This window comes from Mirounga angustirostris, unplaced genomic scaffold, assembly GCF_029215605.1.
Source record: "Mirounga angustirostris isolate CCGP_5_RB_7025 unplaced genomic scaffold, mMirAng1.0.hap1 SCAF_4, whole genome shotgun sequence".
Lineage (NCBI taxonomy): Eukaryota > Metazoa > Chordata > Mammalia > Carnivora > Phocidae > Mirounga > Mirounga angustirostris.
This window is the reverse complement of record NW_026991712.1, coordinates 168,666,843-168,687,064: the sequence shown is the minus strand read 5'-3', so window position 1 is coordinate 168,687,064 and position 20,222 is coordinate 168,666,843. Positions and strand designations below refer to the sequence as shown.

The following is a 20,222-nucleotide window of genomic DNA, read 5'->3' as shown; positions in this document are numbered from 1 at the left end:
TAGGATTGATTGGCCACAGGGCTGTAAACCCCAGGAAGTAGGCTCCGCATCTGGGTTTTTTCACTAATGGATGGATTCCCCAATAGTACCCGGCTCTTATATTCGGCACCCCAAAACATCTGTTGAGCAAATGAATAGGGTGCAGGAAAATCAGGGCTGATAATGTTATTTATGGAGCACCTACCTGTGTGCCTGGCACGGAGCTGAGTTCTTTACTCGGGTCATCTTCCTCTCCACAACAACACTCAGAGTGAGGAGGTGCGAGGATCCCCGTTTTACAGCCGAGGAAAATGAGGTTGAGAGAGCTTAAGTGACTTGCTCAAGGTCACTCTGTTCCTTAGAGTAGGGGCGAAACGCAGAATTTACATCCAGTTCCTTCGGACTCCAAAGCGGCAAAGGGTGAGGAGGTGACCCCTGGCCGGGGTCGGGGTGCACCCGAGCCCGCGGAGCATCCCTAGGGAGGAGTGGGAAGCTTCCCCGGCCCAGCTCCAAGCCGGTGGTGCAGCGCCCGCCCCTGGTCGCGGGCGCAGACTGGCGGCCTCCTCTGGGCCACGTGGTGCGCGCGGCGGGCGCGTCCGAGGAGCCCGCAGCGGCTCGGGCTCAGAGCGCTCGGGGCCGGGAGAGCGGGCGGCCGCTGGGGTTGGAGGGGGCGCAGGCGGGGCGGGCGGCCAGGCGCGGAGGGCGGCGCGGGGCCGGCCGGGTGGCCGGGGCGCCGCAGCCCGTGGCGTCGGGGCCGCGGCCTCCGGCCCTCGCGCGTCGCTCGCACCGGGTCTCTGCGCCCAGGGCGCACGGCGGGGAGGGACGCGGCGCCCGCCGCGCGGCCGCCATGGAGCCGGCCCCCTCCGCCGACGCCGCGCTGCAGCCCCCGCTCCTCGCCAACACTTCGGACGCCTTCCCCAGCGCCTTCCCCAGCGAGGGCGCCAATGCGTCGGGGCCGCCGGCCGCCCGCAGCGCCTCGTCCCTCGCCCTGGCTATCGCCATCACCGCGCTCTACTCGGCCGTGTGCGCCGTGGGGCTGCTGGGCAACGTGCTCGTCATGTTCGGCATCGTCCGGTGAGTCGTCCGCGGCCTGTCCCCCCGCTCCCCACCCCGGGTGAGAGTGGGGACCTCGGACCAGGGACCCTGACCTCGGACCCCGGGCTCCCCGCGCCTCCGCACTTCCTGCAGGGGGAGCCTGGGGCCCAGCGAGGAGACCACTTTCATTGAGGGAAGAACGCTGGAGAGAGAGAGAGAGAGAGAGAGAGAGAGAGTGTGTGTGTGTGTGTGTGTGTGTGACTAAATGACATTTGATCGTTTGTTCGCATCCCCTTTCTTCTGCATGAGGCTATGTGGGATAGTTTGGCGACAGTGTGTCTGTTACAGTTTGCGAGTGGGTGGTTTTGTGTTGGTGACAGTACAAATGTATCGAGTGTTTGGACCTCTAAAAACTTCCTGGGAGTGGGCTTCTGGGGAGCCGGCTCTCTGTGCGGCTGGGGGGACGGGAGAGCGCGTGGGTGTCTGCACCATGCTGTGGGGACATTTCCCAAGTCCCATTTGATGACCATCTCTTGGGGGTCCTGTGTTGGCGTGTGCTTGTCCCACACTGTCAGTGGGTGAGTCTCTCTGTATGAGACTGTGACTGTATGACTGTGTTGTTTCTTGTCAAGTCCCTGCAACCCGCGGGGGAGGAGAGCTCCCGGAGTGGCTTTGGAGCCCTGGGTTTGTGCACCTGTGTGTGCGTTTGCTGAGGGAGAGCCCACGGCTCCTGGGTACAGCGGGCAAGGGCTGTGGGCCAGCCAGTCAGTCATCTGCTTCCCTCCTCGGTGGCCATCTGGTCTCAAGCTCTGGAAGTGATTCAGCGAAGTCTCAGCCCCTCACAAATGACCCGTCTCATTCTCTCCTCTTCGTCTCACTCTCTCCTCTTCTCGAACAGGCTTTTCTTTCTGCTAGAGGCAGCACTGGTTTGTTTGGGCGCGAGTGGAGTTTGTGCTTTCATCTCAGGAAGCGGAATTCTCTTCTCGGTATCTATGTAGAGTGCTGGGACTTTCTCAGAGAATCTAAAACATCATCAGCTTGCCTGGAAGCAGCCTCCTGACCCAGTTCTGCCAGCTCAGACATGGGCAAGAAGGATCGAAAGGAAACTCCTATCCATATAACGACAAAGATGCCCTTGTATTTACTGATACTTGGAAAAGGGTCTTCCATGCTGGTTGACCGAGGGCACAGCCCCAAACCTCTCTGGGCTGTGGTGCCACCCAGCAGGGCAGAGGGGAGATTGTGGACTCGGAAGTTGGACTCAGATATGAACTGTGGTCTTCCCCCCGGTCACTGATGCCCATCACAGTGGGCACCCCAGTCCCCCTGTCCCACCATCTGCTACATCTGTCTCAGTTTCCCTGTCTGAAGAATAGAGACCCAGTCACCTCAGGTGGGAGTCTGAATTCCAGAGTCTGGGATCTCTGCAGGACAGAGTGTCATGCATTGGAGCATTGGATGGGTGTGTGGGTGTTGAGGGGGCTTTGGCATCTTTGCTCCCCCAGGAAGAGTGAAGGGCACAAGAATTTCCTGTGCTTTCAGTGACTCATTACCAGCTACAGTGGGAAAATTCCCCCAAGCACAGGCAGGATTGATCTTTGCTGTGTGTTTTGTCACTGATTCTCCCCACTTCGTCTTTGAAGGTAGTTCAGGCTTCAGAGTGGGGCCAACCTAAGTATGAATCCCAGCCCTGCCGTGAACTGGCTCTGTGACTTGGGTACATAACTGACTCTTTGAGCCTCAGTTTCTTCATCTATAGAATGGGGTAATAATAGAACCTTCTTCAACAGGGTTTTTGTGAAGTGTCAGTGAACAAACATATAAAATGCAGCTGGCCTGGTGCCTGGACCCAGCAAATGGAAGCTGTCTGTGTGACGAAGAGGAGGAATTTTCCAGATCCCTTAGAATTTAGTGCCGTTTAAAGAAGGGAGGGTGAAAGAGGCATTTGTCCTAAGTGGGCTTGAGGATAGCTAAGATTCAGAGTTCCAGGTTCTGCCCACGTACCCTCTCTGGGGAGCTCTAGGTGCTGAAGAGTGGGGAGAGCTGTGTCAGTGTGTTCAGTCCCATTCCCAGCCTCTTCTCCGGGGACTCTGGCTGTTGGGCTGATGAGCACAGCTCCCCCACTCCCAGTGAGCCAGGGGAAGGCCCCTCACTTCTGAGGATCCACTAGGGGAATGCTCTGGGCTCATCTTGCTGGAACTGCTCCCAACCAACCTTCCCCAAATCCCATTATCAAACACATCTTGCAAGCAACATAGCTGGCCCCCAGAGGTTCCCGTGTTGCTAAGACGTTTCCCGGGCCAATCATGTATGTGATAACTGTCTCTTTGGGTCTGAATGATTTAATCCTCACCTACAAGCCTGTGGGATGGGCATTAGAATCCTCAATATGATCACCTCCATTTTGCAGATATGGAATCTGTGGTTCAGAGAGAGGCAGGGTGACTTGTTCTCCAAAGGTCCCACAGCTAGCTCCAGACCTGGAACTAAAACCCTGGTCTTGTGACTTCAAGTCTAGAACTTTTTCCAGAGCTGCCTGGGGTAGGCGATAGTCAAAGAATTGCATGGGAGGAGGGGGCAGAATTCTGTCCTTCCTCATGTCCTAGGTCATCTGAGAACAATGGAGACAAAAGGATTGTGAACCTACACATTATTTGGCCCAAGTATTTTAGGCTGCTGTCCTGGGGGGAGGGGTAATGATGGGGCTGGCATTGAATTCTTCCTCACTGACACTGAGGCTAAGGATAGGGCAGCTGCTTGGTGCTCTGCTTCTGCTGGCAAAGTCCCAAGAGCAGTGGAAAGAGGGGAGCCCAGGATGGAGAGAAGCCCCTGATCTATCTGGTTTCCTGGCACCCCATGCAGGACTTGGTGGGTCAGTTGATTGGTTGAATGAATGAATGGTTGAAGGAATGAATTCTGCCTGTCAGTCCTGAGCTCGGACAGTTGGGGGCAGGGGCAGGTTTCCAAGGGAAGATCCAGAGAAACCCTTGGGGTGTGCAAGCGGGGTGGTATGTAGTGGCAGAGCTGGGGCTCTGAAGCCAGACGTATCTAGGTTTAAATCCTGAGTTCAAAGCCACTTTGTTGCCGTGTGTTTGGGGTAGCGACTTTACCTCTCTGAGGTTTATTTCTTCCCCTGTAAAGTGGGAATAGCAACAGTGTGTCCGGGCCTGTGGTGAGGATTAACAGTGTTGTAGCTGAGCCATTTGCCCGCTTTGAGAAAAGGGATTGGCTGTCTGTGAAGGAATGAAAAGAATTAACTCATTCAAGAAAATTCTATGGATACACTGGGCTAGATGCTGAGATACAATGGTGAGGAAAAAAATACACTGTCTCTGCCCTCCTGGTGGGAGAACTGACAAACATCAGCTAGTCATTTAACAAACTTGTGTTTGTGCTGAGGGCGATGGAAGAGTAGGTGGGGGCTTTGGGAGCCCACAATGTGTGTGGGGTCTCACCTAGTCAGGGAGTTCAGAGAAGACCTCTGAGAAGCTGAAGGATGAGGGGTGGGTAGCTAACTAAGAGGCTGAGGGAAGAGCCTGACCTGGATGAGGGGCTGAGAAAAAAGAACCTCAGAATCCCACATCATGAAGCACCCTCCATTCCTGCCTCCCCCACATTCTGGCCCTCTCCCTCCTTCACGGACCCACTTGAGAAGCCCACTCATCCTTTTGGATGCCCAAGAGGGGCCTCTGGGAATTGTGCTTTTTAGCAAACAGTCTATGGTTCCCGAGGCTTCTGTGAAGTATGAGCAGGATTTTGGGGACATCTGGTCCCCAGGCAGAGCATCACCCCTTAGTCCCACAGTGTGAGTTCAGCCAGTGTGGTGACCCTGTGGGTCCTCAGAGCAGAAGCCCGACAGCCCCTCTTTCTGGGTGGGCAGTGCCCTGAGCAGGGTTGGCATCTCAGAGTTCCCATTGGTGGCCCACTGGGTAGGGCAGGGTGTGAAGGGCTTAGCAGACCCCCATCTCTGACAGGTGACCCTGCATATCTTCCCTCTGCATGGCCCAGGGCTTCCTCGTTTGCCTGTCCCAGAACCCAGCAGGAGAATGGAGTCGATGCTTTTCCACACGGCCTCCTGTCTGTTCCCTAGCCTGCCCTGTCTCCCTGCCTGCACCTCTCCCTGGTCCTGGTTTCAGCAGGCTCGTACCCTGCTGTGTCTCTGACCAGCCCTCCCTCCCCCACCCTGTCCCCTGCATGTAACCAGCCTCAGGCTGCCTCTTCGTGACTATTTCAGGCCCCGTGCTTTTCTGCCCCTTGGTCTCTCCCTTGGTCCCTGTCTCTTCTGACTTCTCCTTAGATCAAGTGTGGCTCTGCTACCTCCTAAGATCTTTAGTGAGTTGGACTGCCACCCTGCACCTCAGTTTCTTCATTTATGAAGTGTGGATCATAGTACCTGACTCAGACACATCTTTGTCCTAAAGACAACAGGCCGACATTGGTAAAGCAGCATGTTTCCCCTCCCATCCCGAGTGCCTGCCGCACAGAGCCGGGAAGGGAGGTTGGGCCGGGGCGCCTGGGCTGGGGCAGGGTCATGACAGATGAATGAGGAGTTCTGGCTGTCCCCTTTCTCTACTACCGAGGTGCCAGGGGTTGCTGGGACAGGTGCTCAGGGGTCAACTTTGCAGGATTGGGAGCTCTGAGTCCCCACCTTGTTTTTTTGGAGGCCCAGAATGAGCCCCTTGCCTTGTGTCTCCCTCCCCTCTCTTACCTGGGTTGGAGTCCGTGGACCCAGGGCCCCCAGGCCAGGGGAGAACCCAGTGAGGTCTTAATCTCAGCTCGACCATGTCCTAGCGGTGTGGCTTTGGGAAAACAGCTTGCGCTGCCTGAGCCTCGTTTCTACATCTGTAAAATTGGGGTGATCCGGGTAGATTTGGGAGAGGATCAGATGAGCTCATGTGTGTAGAGGCTGTGGCCCAGCACCAAGCACACAGTAGGCCCTCAGCGCATGCCAGGTGCTGTGATTAACTGCTCCAGGCAGGCAGCTCGGCTCTGGGGCCTCACTGTTTACGTTTTCCATCTTTGCCCCTTGCCTGCTTCCTGAACTGTCTGCACATCTACTTACTCAACAAGCATTTGCTGATGCCGACCCCTGCCAGCCCATCCAGCCTCAGCTCCCATGGCCCAGACCCGCAGCTGAAGCTTCCACACGGCCCCTGGCTTCTCACACCTCCCGGTCCTCCAGCTTCCTGGAGCTGTGGGAGGCCAGGGCAAGCCCCTGACCCAGCCAGAGGAGGTCCTGCCTGTGCTGCCTCGTGAAGGGGCAGGAGCAGTTGGCTACTTGGAGAGGGGCAGAACATTCCTGGCAGAGGGAACAGCAAGAGCAAAGCGAGGTTCCCAGGATCACGGAGAGCTGCGGAGGGCGGGGAATTTCACCCCGGGGCCGAGCTGAGTGAGTGCCAGGGGCCGGGGTGGCTAGGAAGGTGGACCCGCCCTCGCAAGTAGGTGTCCTCCTCGGCCTGGTATGGTTGTCAGGAGCGTCTGCTGTGCGCTGAGCTTTGGCTGGACTGCTCTGGCGGGGAGGGGGGCCGGGGACGGAGGAGAGGCCCAGAGACCGGCCGACACGGTGGTGTCAGGGGCCAGAGGCTGCCCTGGGGCAGGAGTTGCAGGTCTGGGCAGTGGGAGCTGAGGCCGGACGGGCTCTCGGGGAGCTAAGGTGACTGTACCGGGAAATGAGGGAGCTTTGAGCCACAGGCCATGGGGAAGAGGACTCGGAGCGATCTGTGCAGAATGGTGTTCAAGAGGATGAATTGAGTGTGGGTGGGCATGGGGTGGAACAGAGGGGGAGCGCCTCAATGCGGGGAAACCCAAGAGGCTGGCTTAGGGCAATGGAAGAGAGCTGTGCCACTTTGGATGCGTCAGTGAAACCCTGGCCTCACTTGTCCCCTTTCTAAAATGGAGTGCTGGGGCACCTGGGTGGCTCAGTCGGTTAAGCGTCCGACTCTTGATGTTAGCTCAGGTCAGGATCTCAGGGTCATGAGATCGAGCCCCATGTTGGGCTCCGTGCTGGGCGTGGAGCCTGCTTAGGGTTCTCTCTGCCTCCCTCTCCCTCTGCCCCTCTCCCCTTCCTTCTCTAAAAACAAAGAAAACCCAATGTCCTTTTTAAAATAAATAAATACATACATACAGTGGAGTGCTGTGCGACCTTCCAGAAGGCAGGAGGCTGGGCCACATGACCCGCCCCACCACCGAGGCTGAGCAGGGAGAGCAAGCAGCCCCAACTGGTGTCCCCGCAGTACCTCCTGGCCTTGCCCACCGCCTGCTGCTTTCCAGTTCTTGGGTTCATTCCCTGGGGAGTGTGTGTGACTCACAGATGCACTGGGGTGAGCCCAGAGTCACCAAGGGCACCAGGCAGCCTCTCCTGCGCTGCCGCTTCTCCATCCCTCACGACGGCCCCGCAATGGTGGCTGTGGACTCTTATGGATAGATGAGGGTGGGAAGGCTCAGAGGGAGCAGCCGCCTCCCACGGTCCAAAAGGTGCAAACTCAGATCTTTCTGACTCCAAACCCACTCCGTGTCCACTCTGCCACTGTTGTCCACGAGACATGTGGAGCGAGAGCTAGTGACATCTAGTTAGAGGAAGGGGCGAGCGGGCAGATTGCAGTCTGCAGACCTCCGAGGCCTCTGCATGGCTGACAGCAGTTGACAGCCCAGATGTCAGAGCCAGACTGACCTGGGATCAGGGCCCACCTGTGCCGTTTACTGAGAGAGCGCACCTCAGCCATTCACAACCTCTCTGAGCCTCAGTTTTCTCATCTGTGAAATGGGAGTAGCATTAGAGCTCCATAGGGTGGTTTTGAGAAGTTTATGAGGCATGATGTGAAGGACTTCAGCACAGAAGCAGGCATTTGGCAAGTTTTCAGTGAACATTTTTTTTTTTAAAGATTTTATTTATTTATTTGACAGAGAGAGAATGACAACAAGCAGGGGGAAGGGATAGAGGGAGAAGCAGACTTCCTGCCGAGCAGGGAGCCCAATGCAGGACTTGATGCCAGGACTTCGGGATCATGACCTGAGCTGAAGGCAGATGCTTAACCGACTAAGCCACCCAGGCGCCCCTCAGTAAACGTTTTCCATCATGTTTGTTTCAAAGGCTTGTTTCTCATTCTTTCGATTAGCATTTATTTTTATTTTTTTAAAGATTTTATTTATTGATTTGAGAGAGCATGAGTTGGGGGCCAGTGGGGCGGTGGGGGAGCAGAAGGAGAGGGACAAGCAGACTCCCTGCTGAACAGGGAGCCCAACACCACACAGGGCTCAATTCTAGGATCCTGGGATCATGACCTGAGCTGAAGGCAGACACTTAACGACTGAGCCACCCAGGCGCCCCATCGATCAGTATTTATTGAGCCCCAGAGGAACTGGAATTATTGGGTAGATGTATAAGGAAGTTTTATCAGCTCAATATTAAAAATTTTCTTTTGCTGTAAAGATAACACAGTTATTTCAGAAAATATGGAGAAGTTTAACTAGAGACATACATTACCCATAATCTCACTACAAAGAGAAAAAGCTTTGTCATTTTGGTGTATTTCCTTCTCATCTCTCTCTCTCTTTTTGCCTCTGTGTGTGTGTGTGTCTTAATCATATCAGGATCACAGTATTGGAATAGTGATCATGTTATATATAATACTTTGTAAGCTGCTTTTCACCTGACATTATATCATGAGTGTGTTGTCATGTTATCAAACATTCTTTAAAAACATGATTTTTTGATGGCTGCATTGTATGAATGTGTTCTATTGGGGGGGACTTATGTTATTTTCAATATTATGCCAATCTAAACAATTCATCTGTGGACATTCTTGAACACGTATATTTGTGTACATCTCTTATTATTTATACAAGGAAATTTCTTTTCTTTTTTTTTTTTAAGATTTTTTTTTTTTTTTTTTAATTCATGAGAGACAGAGCGAGAGAGAAAGGCAGAGGAAGAAGCAGGCTCCCAAGGAGCAGGGAGCCCGATGTGGGACTCGATCCCAGGACCCTGAGATCATGACCTGAGCCGAAGGCAGACGCTTAACCATCTGAGCCACCCAGGTGCCCAATACAAGGAAATTTCTAACAGTCAAAGCTCTCCAGGGGCACCTGGGTGGTACAGTTGGTTGGACATCTGACTCCTGGTTTCAGTTCAGGTCATGATCTCAGAGTTGTGAGGTCAGGCCCCGTGTTGGGCTCCGTGCTCAGCATGGAGTCTGCTTAAATTTCTCTCTCCCTCTCCTTTTGCCCTCCCCCCTACTCGTGCTCCCACACATGCTATCTCTCTGTCTCTCTAAAATAAATAAATAAATCTTTAGAAAACTCTCCAAATAGGTATGGGCTGCTGTGTAATGTAGGGAGCTTCCCATCTCTGAAGGTATGCAAGAGGACACTGGAAAACCACTGGGTGGAGGCACAGCACTGGAGATTTGGGTGGAGAAAAGATAAACATGATTGTAGGTTCCCCTCCCCACCACTGAGATTCAGAGATGCTGTGATCTCAGATTCCCCTTTTCCCCTTCCTGGCAGATGATGCCTGTCTGGAGGCTATGCAAAGGGCAAGGCATGATTTCATTAACCTCCGAGTCCTGGGACCTCTAAATCCAATTGGCTACCCAGAACATCATAACATGCACAGGAAGAGGGATAATCGTGGGCTTGAGCAGAAAGCCTGGCTTAAATTAGCAATTTACCATCATGCAGGCTGCAGTGGCCCTATTACCAGCTGGGGGAAATGGGGTGGGGTGGGGTGTCTGGGTTGGGTTCTTTTGATTTATAGCTCCCAGAGCAGCTGCAGAAATCAACAGCTTTGTCTCTGGCCAGGGTGGGTGTGTACGGGAAGAATCTTGTCTTCTGTAGCTTTCTGAGTCTTGATTAATTGAAAGAACTCAAACTTCAAAGTCCTGTGAGGTCAAAAAGCCCCATCCAGTGAACACAACACAGGGAGAGGCGGAAATGGCCTCACTCTTCTCCCCTGCCGAGGTGACCTTTTCACCAAGGCATAGGGCTGTGAATCGTGGATGAAGATTCTCTTTACTAAACACTCATTTTGGGCCAGGCAGTCTGCTTAGAGAGATATAGATATTACCCCATTTCATCCTCACAGACCCATATGAGGTGAGTTTGTTGCCCTCTTTTATGGGTGAGGAGCCTTGAGGCACAGAGAAGTCCTGTTACATACTCCAAGTCCCGGAGTCAGATTGAAATCAGGTCACTCTGATCTCAGAGCCCACCCTCTTAGCCATTGCCCTGTCTTTTGCCACCTGTATGTCAAGTTCAGCCCCTCTGATTGAAAAATGAGGGAACCGAGGCATGGAGAGGTTCAGTGTCTCTTGAGTTAGTGGCCAGGGCAGGATTGGAACTTGCCTTTCCTAACCCCTTGTCCCCCCTTGCCTCTCTTTCCACTCTTTGGATTACCTGGGCTAAGTGAGAGCCAAAGGGTAGCTAGAAATAGTCATACCCAGGAGCATGGCGAGTGGGTTCCTCTACAGGGTAACCCGGCCTGGGGGCCACTGATGTCTCACAGACCCAGAGAAGTCCAAGATTCCCGGGGCAGAGCCAGGGATTTGAACCCTGAACATTGCAGAGAGATGGGGGTTCAAACCCAGGTCGGCCTCTCGCTGGCCTCCAGCCTTGGACTCATCTCACCTGTAAAATGGGGATGATAGAAAATCACCTACCTCACAGGGTTGTGGCAAACATACATTCCGCAGCCCCTCCTAATACCAGCCATGGTTCTGGGGGCTAGGCATGTAACAGTGATCAAGACACAGTCCCTGCCCTCATGAAGCCAACATTCTAGTGGGGGAAAAGATAGATAGTAAACGAGTAGATGTAAGGCCAAGGTTACAGTTGACCATGAGAGAGAGTGCAGTTATATATGGTGACGTCGGGGACGAGGAGACAAGCAGAGGACTGCCTCTGAGAGGAAGTGTTTTAGGCAGAGGGAATGGTGAAGGTGAAGGTGAAGGTGAAGGTGAAGGTGAAGGGAGATGTATGGCCCTAGCTCAGGGCCTGGCCCAGAACAGGAAGTTGTTGGTGATAATGATGCTTTCTGGCTGGTTTCCCAGCGCTCGGGAACCTGGGACAAGATTAAGCCAAGGGAGAAAAACTGCTTCTCCAGGCCAGCCCAGATGCCCCTGCAGGACAGATGGAGATAAACTGTTTCCCTCGGTTACAAAAACTCATGCTCCTGAAGTGCTAGGAAGGGCCCCCCATCTAGTGATTTTCCGTTCCTCCTTGGGGAGCGGTGGGGCAGGGAAGTGGAGCCCAGCCTGTGGCCAGAGGGCTGTTCTCTGGGAGGGGCGGGTAGCCCTAAGACACTTCCTTCACCTGCTCAGGCCCTGTCATCCCAGCAAAGCATGGCATATTGACTCCACAGGACTTCACACCAAAAATAGTGCTGCTGACCTTTCTCGAGTGCTGACAGGGTGGTCAGCTCTGTGCCAAGGGCCTTCCATGTATTATCTCATTTAATTCTCCCGACGCTCTGAGGCTGGTAGCACATTTCTCTCCATTTGACAGATGAGGACACTGAGGCTCAGAGAAGCTAATTCACTTGCCCGGGACCAGTCAGCCCATGAACCAAGGCTCCCTGACTCCCAGAGCCTGTGTGTGCCAAGAGATTGTGAAGCAGTGGCTGAGAAAGTGGAATTCATGACACCCTCTGATTCCAACTGTGAAAAATGACTTTTTTATAGCAGCCGGGATCAGGAGAGGCTGTGGAGCAGGGTAGACTGAGTTGTAAAGGTATTAAAATAATGAATTGTTAATAAATAAAACAAAAGTGAAACTCTTGTGTGTCAGGCAGAGGGATATGTGATAAGTAAGGCCCAGCATGGCCAAAGGCCTAGAGGGGAGAAACCTGGGTTTTTTGGACTATCTGACTTTGGATCCTCGTTCTGTCCACTCGGTACTCCTAGACAAACACCTCTGCCCTGTGGGTCAGTTTCCTTCTGTGAGCAAAATGGGAGTACATAGGCATCCACTTCCCACGGTGGATGTGAGTCAAAGGAGAGAATGGATGTGAAGTGCTCTGCACGGGGCCGGCCTTGCCCATTGTCCTCAAGGAGTATCCCTTGGGGGCTGGGGACAGGTGAGGCAAACTGTATCGTCCCCGTATTACCCACACTGTGGTCACTAAGAATGACAAACTTGCATGCAGTATTTTTACATGGAATTGTGGGACATTTACTTGGCGATGGTAAGGACTCCGAATTATCAAGAATCCATCAAATCCAACTATGGCAAAAATGAGCATGTACTTTGGCAATATTATAAGGCTTCCTACAGGGGACCTTGCTTGGAAACTCTCAATCTCTACAACGCTTCCCTGGGGGCTGGGTCTTTGCCCCTTCTCTGGTGCGGAGAGCGTGTGGCTCCCTGGCATCCACCTTAGCCTAGAGCGTGGCTTTTCAGGTCTGTATCAGACAGGGTCCTACCAGAAAAAAAGAACCAGAAGGATATATTTCAAGGCATTGGCTTATGCAGTTGTGGGGTCTAGCGAGGCTGGTCGGCTGGAAACTCTCGGGCAACAGCGGATGCTGCAGTCAACTGACAGAATTTCTTCTTCCCCTCAGTTTTGCTCTTAAGGTTGAGCCTCATTACGAAGGATAACTTCCTTAAAGTCAACTGATGGCATATATTAACCACATCTACAAAATACCTTCACAGCAACAACTAGATTGATTGGTGTTTGATTAAATAACTGGATATTGGAGCCCAGCCAGGTTGACGCATAAAACTAATCATCACAGAATCAGACAGAGCCAGGCTTGAGTCCTGGTACTAGAGCTTATAGGCTGTGTGACCTTGGGCAAGTTTCTCTGCCTTTCTGAGCCTCAGTCCTCTCATCTGCCAAATGTGGTGATGATGCTTACTTACCACAGTCATTTGTTGTGAGAATGAAATGCAACGCTGTAAATCAAGTGTCTTTGTCCCTGCCTCACATAGAATGAGGGGAGCTACACACAAGTAGATGGTCATGAATCCGTGTTTTCTAGTTGTAACGTAATGGCTCATTCCAGTGTTTGCCTTCCCTTTCCAACTGGTCGCTCCTGGAGGGTGGGATCTGTGTCCCATTCATCTTCTATACTATTTCCTAGCTTCATCCCTGACCTGAAGGAAACATCACTATTTCCTAAATATCTAGTTGACACTTCGTTAATGAGGTTCTCTCTGTGGAGTACTTGGGATCTATGATAAAAATCCTCCAACCACAAGACAAAGGGGAAGATGTGCGGGAACCTCAGGCCTCTCTTCTCTCTAGAGTAACGCTTTGCTTCTCGGCTTCGGGGAGCCTTCTCTAATGCCCCCGGGCCAAGAGACTCCCCCCTCCTCTGTGTTGCCACAGTGTCCTCTGTGTTCCCCATTCACACATAGTTTTTCAAGCACTTGGTTGCTCATCTCTCCCTCTCTCTTCAGAGGAGCAGGTGTGTGTGTGGGGGGGGGGGTAGCCTTCGCTCACAGCTGGAGCCCCAGCCTTGGGTCTGACATTCAGACAGCAGGTCAGTAGGTGTTTGTAGGAGGGGCATGTCCTATTTCCAGAGACCATGGGCTGACATGCTACACTTAAGGAACTCTGCTTTCTTGGGGCCTCTGTTGTGTCTGGCTGCCCCATTCCCTGGCCCAGCCACCCTTAAGCCAGAAGCAGAGCCAGGGTGATGGAGAAGAGCTTCTTGCTGGCTTCCACGTGCGGGTTGTGGTTCTTGAGCTGAACGGCACAGGTCTCTGCCCTGTTTATTGCTGAGCGTGACCTGGCCACCCCGGCCCCCACTCATGTTCAACTCAGGGCCCTTTATTTCCATGTTCCAGCCTTTAAACTTCTCCTGTGACATGCCTTGTTATAATTAACCACTTTCCTTCCTCAGGCTGTGCCAAAACTGAGACAGCTAATTAATTTCTGGCGACTTGCCACTCCTGTTAAATGGTGGGCAGGGACAGCTTGCAGCCCTTGCTGCCCAGCGGGCTTGTTTTGCCAGTGGGAAGAGCAACCACCCTTTGTGTACAAATAGAGGGACCTTGGCTGGCTGGCGGGCAGATGCTTTGTTTAAGCTGTTTGTTCCCCACTGTGGGCAGAGCCTCTGTGATCACCGCTCTTGCAATGCCCTGTCCTCCTCCTTTGTGAAACAAAGGGATTGAGTTGATGCACAGGGAGAAGAAGACGGGGTAGAGGTTAGGTTCTGGAGTCCGAGGGACCCAAGGCCCAGCCCCGCCACTCCTAGCCGTGGGACTTTTGGTGACTTACTTCTGCCCTCTGAGCCTGGGATTCCTCACCTGTAGAATGAGGCGAAAGCTCACGTCCCGTGCAGACCCGGTGGGATACAGACACACTCGTGGTGCTCAGTTAGCCACACAGCTAAGTGTAAGTGTAAGTGTAACAGAGTAAGTGCTCGGTAAACACTCTCACCCACCACCTTTCCTTTCAGTGCTCACATTCTGTATTCCTGATGGAAGAGAAGGTCCTTTTGTTGGGAGAATTGGGGAGTGGAGCGATTTGAACAGACCTAGATCGCTTCTGTGTTTGAGGCCACGGCTGGCAAGATGCTTCGCCCCTCTGTATTCGTGTCTTAGGGCTGCCGTCCAAATGACCATGAACTGGGTGGCTTACAACAACAGAAATGTATCCTTCACAGTTCAGGAGGCCAGAAGTGTGAAATCAAGCATGGCAGGCTCCCTGCGAAGGCTCTCGGGAACACTCCTTCCTCGCCTCGCTTCTGGTGGGTGCCAGCAGACCCTAGTGTCCCTCGGGCTTGCAAATGCATCTCTCCAATTGTCGCCCCTGTCTTCCCATGGCCATGTTCCCTCTGTGTGTGTCTCTGCATTTCCTCTTATAGGGACATGAGTCATCATGGAGTTAGGGCCCACCCTGATCTAGTATGACCTCATCTTAATTATGTCGGCAAAGACCTTATTTCCAGAAAAGGTCACATCAGAGGTTCCAGGTCGATATGAATTTTGGGGGCACCTATTCAACCCAGTACACTCCCCAAGTCTCACTTCCCTCTTCTGTATAAGGACGATAATAATAGTAGCGATTTTGTAGGGTCATTGGAGTTAATCTATATGAATGTGAGCTAATCTATGTGAACGCCACGGTAGAATTCAGTAGAGGACGTCAGGCCTGGGTAAGCACTGAGTCAGCATAGCTGCCGAGATAGAGATAGTGAAGATGATGACGGCGACGGGGACGGCTCTATCCGTGGACCTACCCTACATTGGTTAATTGCTGGATGCAGGGACCTAGAATGTAGGCATCTACTAAGAGCCCAGGCCCTCATCAGGAATTCTGAAGCCTTGGACAGGAGCCTGCCCCATTCCCTTTGGCCTCAACCGCCTTGAGCCCTCATCTGAGATTTTTAGTTCCTAGGAGGACAGCTTGGGGGTGCCTGGGTGGCTCAGTCGCTAAGCATCTGCCTTCAGCTCGGGTCATGATCCCAGCATCCTGGGATCGAGCCCCGCATAGGGCTCCCTGCTTGGCGGGAAGCCTGCTTCTCCATCTCCCACTCCCCCTGCTTGTGTTCCCTCTGTCACTGTGTCTCTGTCAGTAAATAAATAAATAAATAAAAGAAGGACAGCTTGGTAGAGAAGAAAGAACTTGGCCTCTCAGGAGTCAGGGAACTGACACCTGATGTCACCTCGTGCAGCTGTCCTTCCCTGTCCGGGCCTCAGTTTCCCAATCTGTAAAGTGGGAGAGGATGTTGGAACTCAGTGTTACAGATCAGAGCTTCTTCCAGTGCTCAGGTTCCAGCACAGGGCTCTGGGTCCCACCGCAATGGTGGCAGGTTACCAAAGGCCAGCACAGGAGTCAGGATGGAGCCAGGGACTGCCAGGATGGCTGAAGCAGGTGTCATTCTGGGCCCTTTTTCCTCCTCTGGACAAGAGAAGCCACTCTGATATGAGCAGCGTGCTAGGGACATCATAGGCAGGAGTTCATTTTGTTCTCGCCACACCATCATGTGGTAGGATCTTTATACCCAGTTCACAGAGGAGCAGACTGAGGCTTGGGAGAAGTTAGAACTTGCCCAAGTTTGTACAGTTGGTTAGAGACAGGGCTGGGGCTTAAATCTGGGTGTATCTGGTGCCAAAGGCCATGCCTCTGTCTGGGCTGCACCTTTACTGTGCTAGTTTCCTAGGGCTGCCCTAACACATTAGTGTGAACTTAATGTCACAGAGATGTATTCTGTCACAATTCTGGAGGCCAGAAGTCCACAGAGTGTCTGCAGGGCCATGCTCCCTCTGCAGGTGCGTGGGCAGAGGCCGTCCTTGACTCCTCCAGCTTCTGGCAGCTCCGCATAGCTGCGCCCCTCCAGTCTGTGCCTCTGTCTTCACCTGGTCGGCTCCTTGTCTCCTCCTCTGCCTGTGTGTCTTTTACAAGGACCCCTGTCCCTGGTGTTAGAGCCCACCCAGACAATCCAGGATGGTCTCATCTTAAAATCCTTAACTTAAACACATCTGCAAAGACCCTTTTTCCAAGTAAAGTCAGTACATACAGGCACTAGGGGTTGGGACGTGGACTTGTCCTTCTCAGGGCCACCATCCAACCCACCACGGTTATTAAAGACTTGGTGGTGATGGTATCTGCCAAATCCCTGGCCCGCAGTGTAGATGTGCAGGGGGCAGGGAATTTCTGGAGCAGTTTAGAAGGAGAAGATGAACACAGTTGTGAGCTGAGGAGGCCAGCTTGGGGACTTGTGTGACAGGGGGGTGCAGTTTAATCTGGTATTTGCACTGGCAGTGAGCGGTGAGCTTGGAAACACTGAAGAGCGCATCTGGATGTGGGCAGATGGGGCCAGCCATGGGGCACAAACCTGGACACCTGTCCACAGGGGCCGGCCCTGCTGGCTGGGGCATATGTCCACATGAAAGGATTTGAGGTTCTAGCTCCCACAGAAGATGGCGTTGGCCTCTCTTATTTGCCTGGGGAGATGGGAGAAGGCCTAGCACTTTCTGTGTGCCTACCACATAGTTGACCTGCATCATCTTTGGCCCTCCATTAACCCAAGACGGTGGTATCCTCTGTCCTCAGATGATCACACTCAGGAGTGTGCCAGAACAACCCAAGATGAGGGCGCCGAGGAATGGCCACATGGTGCTGAGCAGGCAGCTAACCCAAGCAGCCATGATGGCTAAAGTGCACTGAACACTTCCTTGTATTCACTCTGGTCTCAGCACAGCTGGATGAGGCATGCGTGGACTTTAACCCCTGCCATTTTCCAACATGTGGAAGGCAGAAGGGTTAGTTTTAGACTGTGATTCCGTAAACAGAACCAGGGAAAATTGTGCCAGCTGAGAAAGAGGCAGCCCTTGGCTCGAAAAAAGAGAGAGAACTTCCTTACTCTGCATGTGCTCCCAATAACAGGGTGGATTGTGCCTGCCGGTGGTGAGTCCCCCGTCTCTGGACATACTCAAGTAGCCATTTGTTTGGAGGGCCTTAGAGGGAATGCCCTCACTGTGAAGTTGCACTCTAGCTCTGAGATTCCAGGAATTTTTCCCCAGGAGATCAACAGATATCTGTGGGCACAAAGGTGTTTATCACAGTGTTATTTATAATAGCGAAAAAGTGGAAACAACCTACATATCTTTCAATAGGGGATTTGTTAAGTAATTTCATGCAGGAGCTTCAGTGTCCACAAGTGAGACTAGATCTGGCCTGCAGTCTGTTGTTGTGTGGTCTTTGAGCTATAAATAGTTTTTGTACTTTGAAAGGGTTGTAAAAGAGAAAACAAGAATGTGCAACAGAGATCCTCTGTGGCCTGAAAGCCTAAAATATTTACCCTCTGGCCCTTTACAGAAAAAGCCTGTTGACCTCTGGATTAGAATCACAGGCAGTCACCAAAAATTATATTAATTTGTATCTATGGACATAGAGAGATGGTCACAGCATAGTTTTGAGAGAAAGAAACAGGTTATATAACAGTATTAAAGTAAGATCCCATTTATATAAAACAGGGTGTGAGTGTTTGTATGTTATCTGTAACAGTGGTCTGGAATATTAATAGTGGTTTTAAATTTTCTTTATTAAATGATTCTATGTTGTTTGAACATTTCATAGTGAGCAGCTATTATTTTTGAGATCTCAAAAAGGGTTTGGAACCAAGTTAATTCGAAATACGCCAGCAATTCATGCTGTTTGGAACCAAATGAGTTTTGATTGACCCTGAAGCCATTTTGTTCGATTTGTCCCTGAGGTGCCACAAGATCAGTCTGACTGAGGGTTGGTGCTCTTACCTTGCTGCTGTTATTGGTTTTGTTTTCAGGTCTCTTGTCCCTACTTTGATCCTCATGGGCTGTGGTGTCTGAGTGGAAAACGTGCCCCTCAGCTTAGTTAGAAACAAATGAGCTACTCTGGATAAATGATTTGACATTTCCTTCAGCCACGGCAGAACTGAGCTGCTTTGGATTCAGGGCGAGCAGGGTCAGGCTCAGGTGTCCTTCAGGGGACCTGTGTTGTTCTGAATTGAGGATGGAAGGGAGGAGGGGAGTGGGGAGGAAGAATTGTCCTAGTCTGAGCTCTTCAGTCTGTGGCTGGTTACTTTATTATTATTATTATTTTTTAAGATTTTATTTATGTATTTGAGAGAGAGAGAATGAGAGAGAGAACACATGAGAGGGGATAGGGTCAGAGGACGAAGCAGACTCCCTGCCAAGCAGGGAGCCCGATGCGGGACTCGATCCAGGGACTCCAGGATCATGACCTGAGCTGAAGGCAGTCGCCCAACCAACTGAGCCACCCAGGCGCCCTGTGGCTGGTTACTTTAAAGGCTCAGGCACCTGGACTCCTCTGTCCCACTGGGCGTCCTCCAGTAAACCGTGTCCCCTCTGACCTGGCCTTGGGCTGATCCTGGGATACAGCATGGAGGGGACACGGTTCCTCCCCGAAGCATGTCCCAGTCTTGTGTGGAAGACACATGGGACACTTACTCATTTCCCAAATGTGTGTTGAACACGTTATTATTTGTGCCAGGGACTGCTGTAGGTTCTAGGTGCCTAGTGGGCAGCAAGACAAAGGCCAGGCCTTTGGGGAGCTTATTTTTTTTTTTTAAGATTTTATTTATTTATTTGAGAGAGAGAATGAGACACAGAGAGAGAGCACGAGATGGGGGAGGGTCAGAGGGAGAAGCAGGTCCCCCGCCGAGCAGAGAGCCCGATGCGGGACTCGATCCCGGGACTCCAGGATCACGACCTGAGCCGAAGACAGTCGCCCAACCAACTGAGCCACCCAGGCGCCCCCATTGGGGAGCTTATATTTTAACTGTCAAAGAGAGTCTGTGAGGGGTGCACAGGGGAGAAGTTTGAAACGGAAGTCAGGGGGAAGGAGCTGGGGTTCTGGGGAAAAGCACTCTGTTTGAATCTCCACTCAGCCTCTTTCCGACTCCACAGCCTTGGGCACGTCCCTTTACTGCTCCTTGTTACTGGGGAATCATAAATTCTCTCTGCCCTGGGAGGTGCTGGGAGGAATAAATGAAGGAACATGTTGTCCCTGTGCTGGGCATGTCTTAGATATAAGGAGTACGTGAACTCATGCCTGGGAAAGACCTGGCACAGAGTTGTTGCCCATAAATACCGGTTGCCAACCTCTTGTGACCAGAGGTGTACGTTTTGTTCTGAATGCACCTCTTTTCCTCAGGCCTCGTCACGGTGCCTGTGACATTTTTCTGATGTTTGTAGGTCTGTCTCTCCCCAGCCCCACCTGGACTGTGAGCAGATTGTCTCCAACTCCCCCGGGCTGTAGCAGGGTGGAGGAAGGTGTGAGGAACAGAAGAACACTGTGGAGCCAGCGCCCGTCCAGACGTTTACCCCACTTGGTCTTGGCATCCAGACCGGGCCCCTCCGCACAGCCACGGTTTGCGAGCTAGTGCAGGTGACAGGGAGGCGTGGGCTCTGGAGACCAGATCTGAGTTGGTGTTGCCAGCCGCGTGAATTTGGGTGCGCCATCTACCTTAGCTCCTCTGTGGGATGAGGGCAGTGTTAGCACTCAGGCTTGCAGTGGGGATGAAATAAAATCGTGCATTCACTGTTTTTGGCACAGTGCCTGGCCCATGGAAGAAAAGATATTCAGAGAATATTGCTTACAGAACACAAACAACCCACCCAAAGCTGTCAGACCGGTCCCAGGCAGACCTTGCATGAAGGAGGGAACAGTTTAGCCTTCTGAGCACCTGCCACTCGGCCGCTCTAACCAAGGGCCTGGCTTTGCTTGGGGAAGAAAATTCTTACCAGGGGCTTACTTG

General features: G+C 52.4%; 1 protein-coding gene across 1 annotated transcript in view; it reads left to right on the top strand.

Annotated features, from left to right (window-relative positions):
- The first annotated feature begins 826 nt into the window (after nt 1-826).
- The window catches only part of OPRD1 (opioid receptor delta 1), a 38,521-nt gene continuing 19,125 nt past the window's right edge, over nt 827-20,222 (top strand). Inside the window, exon 1 of the mRNA XM_045898273.3 lies at nt 827-1,053. Coding sequence (XP_045754229.1) covers nt 827-1,053 — 227 coding nt within the window. The remainder of the gene's footprint in view (nt 1,054-20,222) is intronic.